The sequence below is a fragment of the Acyrthosiphon pisum genome, chromosome X, assembly GCF_005508785.2.
Source record: "Acyrthosiphon pisum isolate AL4f chromosome X, pea_aphid_22Mar2018_4r6ur, whole genome shotgun sequence".
Classification (NCBI taxonomy): domain Eukaryota; kingdom Metazoa; phylum Arthropoda; class Insecta; order Hemiptera; family Aphididae; genus Acyrthosiphon; species Acyrthosiphon pisum.
In genome coordinates this window covers 4939806-4941540 of record NC_042493.1, presented here as the reverse complement: position 1 = coordinate 4941540, position 1735 = coordinate 4939806, and the positions used below count along the sequence as shown (strand labels likewise).

The following is a 1735-nucleotide window of genomic DNA, read 5'->3' as shown; positions in this document are numbered from 1 at the left end:
TACCTATTTCATTATATTCATATATCTATGAACTGTTTTGTATTTTTTATAATTAAATATTTTACGTTACAAAAGGAATGGTGGATAAGTTATTTATTGTTTTTATTGAACTATTTTCGAAAAAAAAAAACATATTATTTGCATATTTATAAGTTTAAAGCATATTTAGAGAATATTTTAGGGTTTTTTTAGAGCATATTAGCATCATATTTTAAGCTTTTAAGAACCTAAAAATCCGCTCTTTACTTATAACATACAACCGAGTTCCCACGACGTGCGTGGCTCGGCTCGTGCATAGGTTTGGTTTGGTATCATAGACGCGCCGTGGAAATGACGAGGTTTGATATAGCTGGGGGCTCAAACGTGGTCTTAGGCGATCTTTTTGGCATCGCAGGGTTCGCGGCTCGTCACATGGCTTTTTCCAACGGCGCAATTCCTCGGTACAGTCACGGCCCTTATATAATATAATATAATATTATCAATATTTATTATAATATTTGAAGTTCCAAATGAAATAAATTTCCATACATGTAAAATAACGTGTTCGTAAAAAAAAAAAACGTCATATTGTCAAGGGGTATCTATATTAAAATTTTCAAACTGTGTGGGTGGTACGCGGATATAAAAAGGTTGAGAACCACCGGAATAGAGTGTACTTTAGTATTGTTTTATTTTATACGCATATACGAAATCTTTTATTACTATTACTGCGCAGTTCTGGGAAGTGATATCTGACGAACACGGTATCGATGCAACCGGAACGTATAGAGGAGATTCCGATTTACAGTTGGAACGGATCAATGTCTTCTACACCGAGGCGCTTGGTAAGACTGGACACGAATTCTAATAATATTATTTTACTATTGTTAGACGAATCCCACGATATATAAAGATATTGTGTCGGTCAAATTTGTGACGTGTGTGTGAAATTTTTAGGCGGAAAGTACGTGCCCCGAGCGGTCCTCGTGGATTTGGAACCCGGCAGCATGGACACGGTGAGGTCGGGTGCGTACGGTCAGTTATTCCGACCAGATAACTTCGTTTTCGGACAATCCGGCGCGGGCAACAACTGGGCAAAGGGTCATTACGCAGAAGGCGCCGAGTTGATGGATTCGGTGTTCGACGTAATCAGGTATGCGATTGGTTTATGAATATTATGTAGAGGTTAGCTGTGGTAAAAATTGCAATAAATTATAATATTATTTTATTAAAAATTAAAATTAATTGCTTTAGAATTCAATAACCTTCTGCAGTGCGCCTGATGGCCGTCGCGATCACCGTTTGTACGTCGTACATAATAATGTACCCATCGTTAAATAGAAATGTATGAGTATACCTTAATAGTTATAGTATCATCACTTAAGGAGAGCGCACGGATTTTTCAATATACTGACCTATCCCTTACAAAGATAAATAATTATAACCCCTTCCCGTGTATACAAAATCGATAAAATCGTTTTTCTTTTTTTAACACACTATACTATATGTATTCAAGTATTAGGTATAGAGATTAAAAAATTTAATTCTTAAATGTTTGAATAAACATTTTGTTAAATAAAAATATAGCTAGGATACATTTTTAATCCATGATAAAATTTAAAAACTAAAAAAATACTATAGGTATACTCGTCCTACCTATACGACTAAATTATTTTGTTATTTGTACCTAATCACACGGGTACCTAGCTGACCGTTTCATCTTAAATCTGTCGACGACCTAAGCAATTTAAAGCAC

The 1735-nt window shown here is 35.1% G+C and overlaps 1 protein-coding gene across 1 annotated transcript; it reads left to right on the top strand.

The window, feature by feature from the left end:
* Window positions 1–330: 330 nt before the first annotated feature.
* Window positions 331–1151, top strand: LOC100165276 (tubulin beta-4B chain-like). Its single transcript, XM_029492822.1, has 3 exons — window positions 331–440; window positions 688–824; window positions 937–1151. The coding sequence occupies exons 1-3, from the start codon at window positions 331–333 to the stop codon at window positions 1149–1151; spliced, it is 462 nt and encodes a 153-aa protein (XP_029348682.1).
* Window positions 1152–1735: the final 584 nt, after the last annotated feature.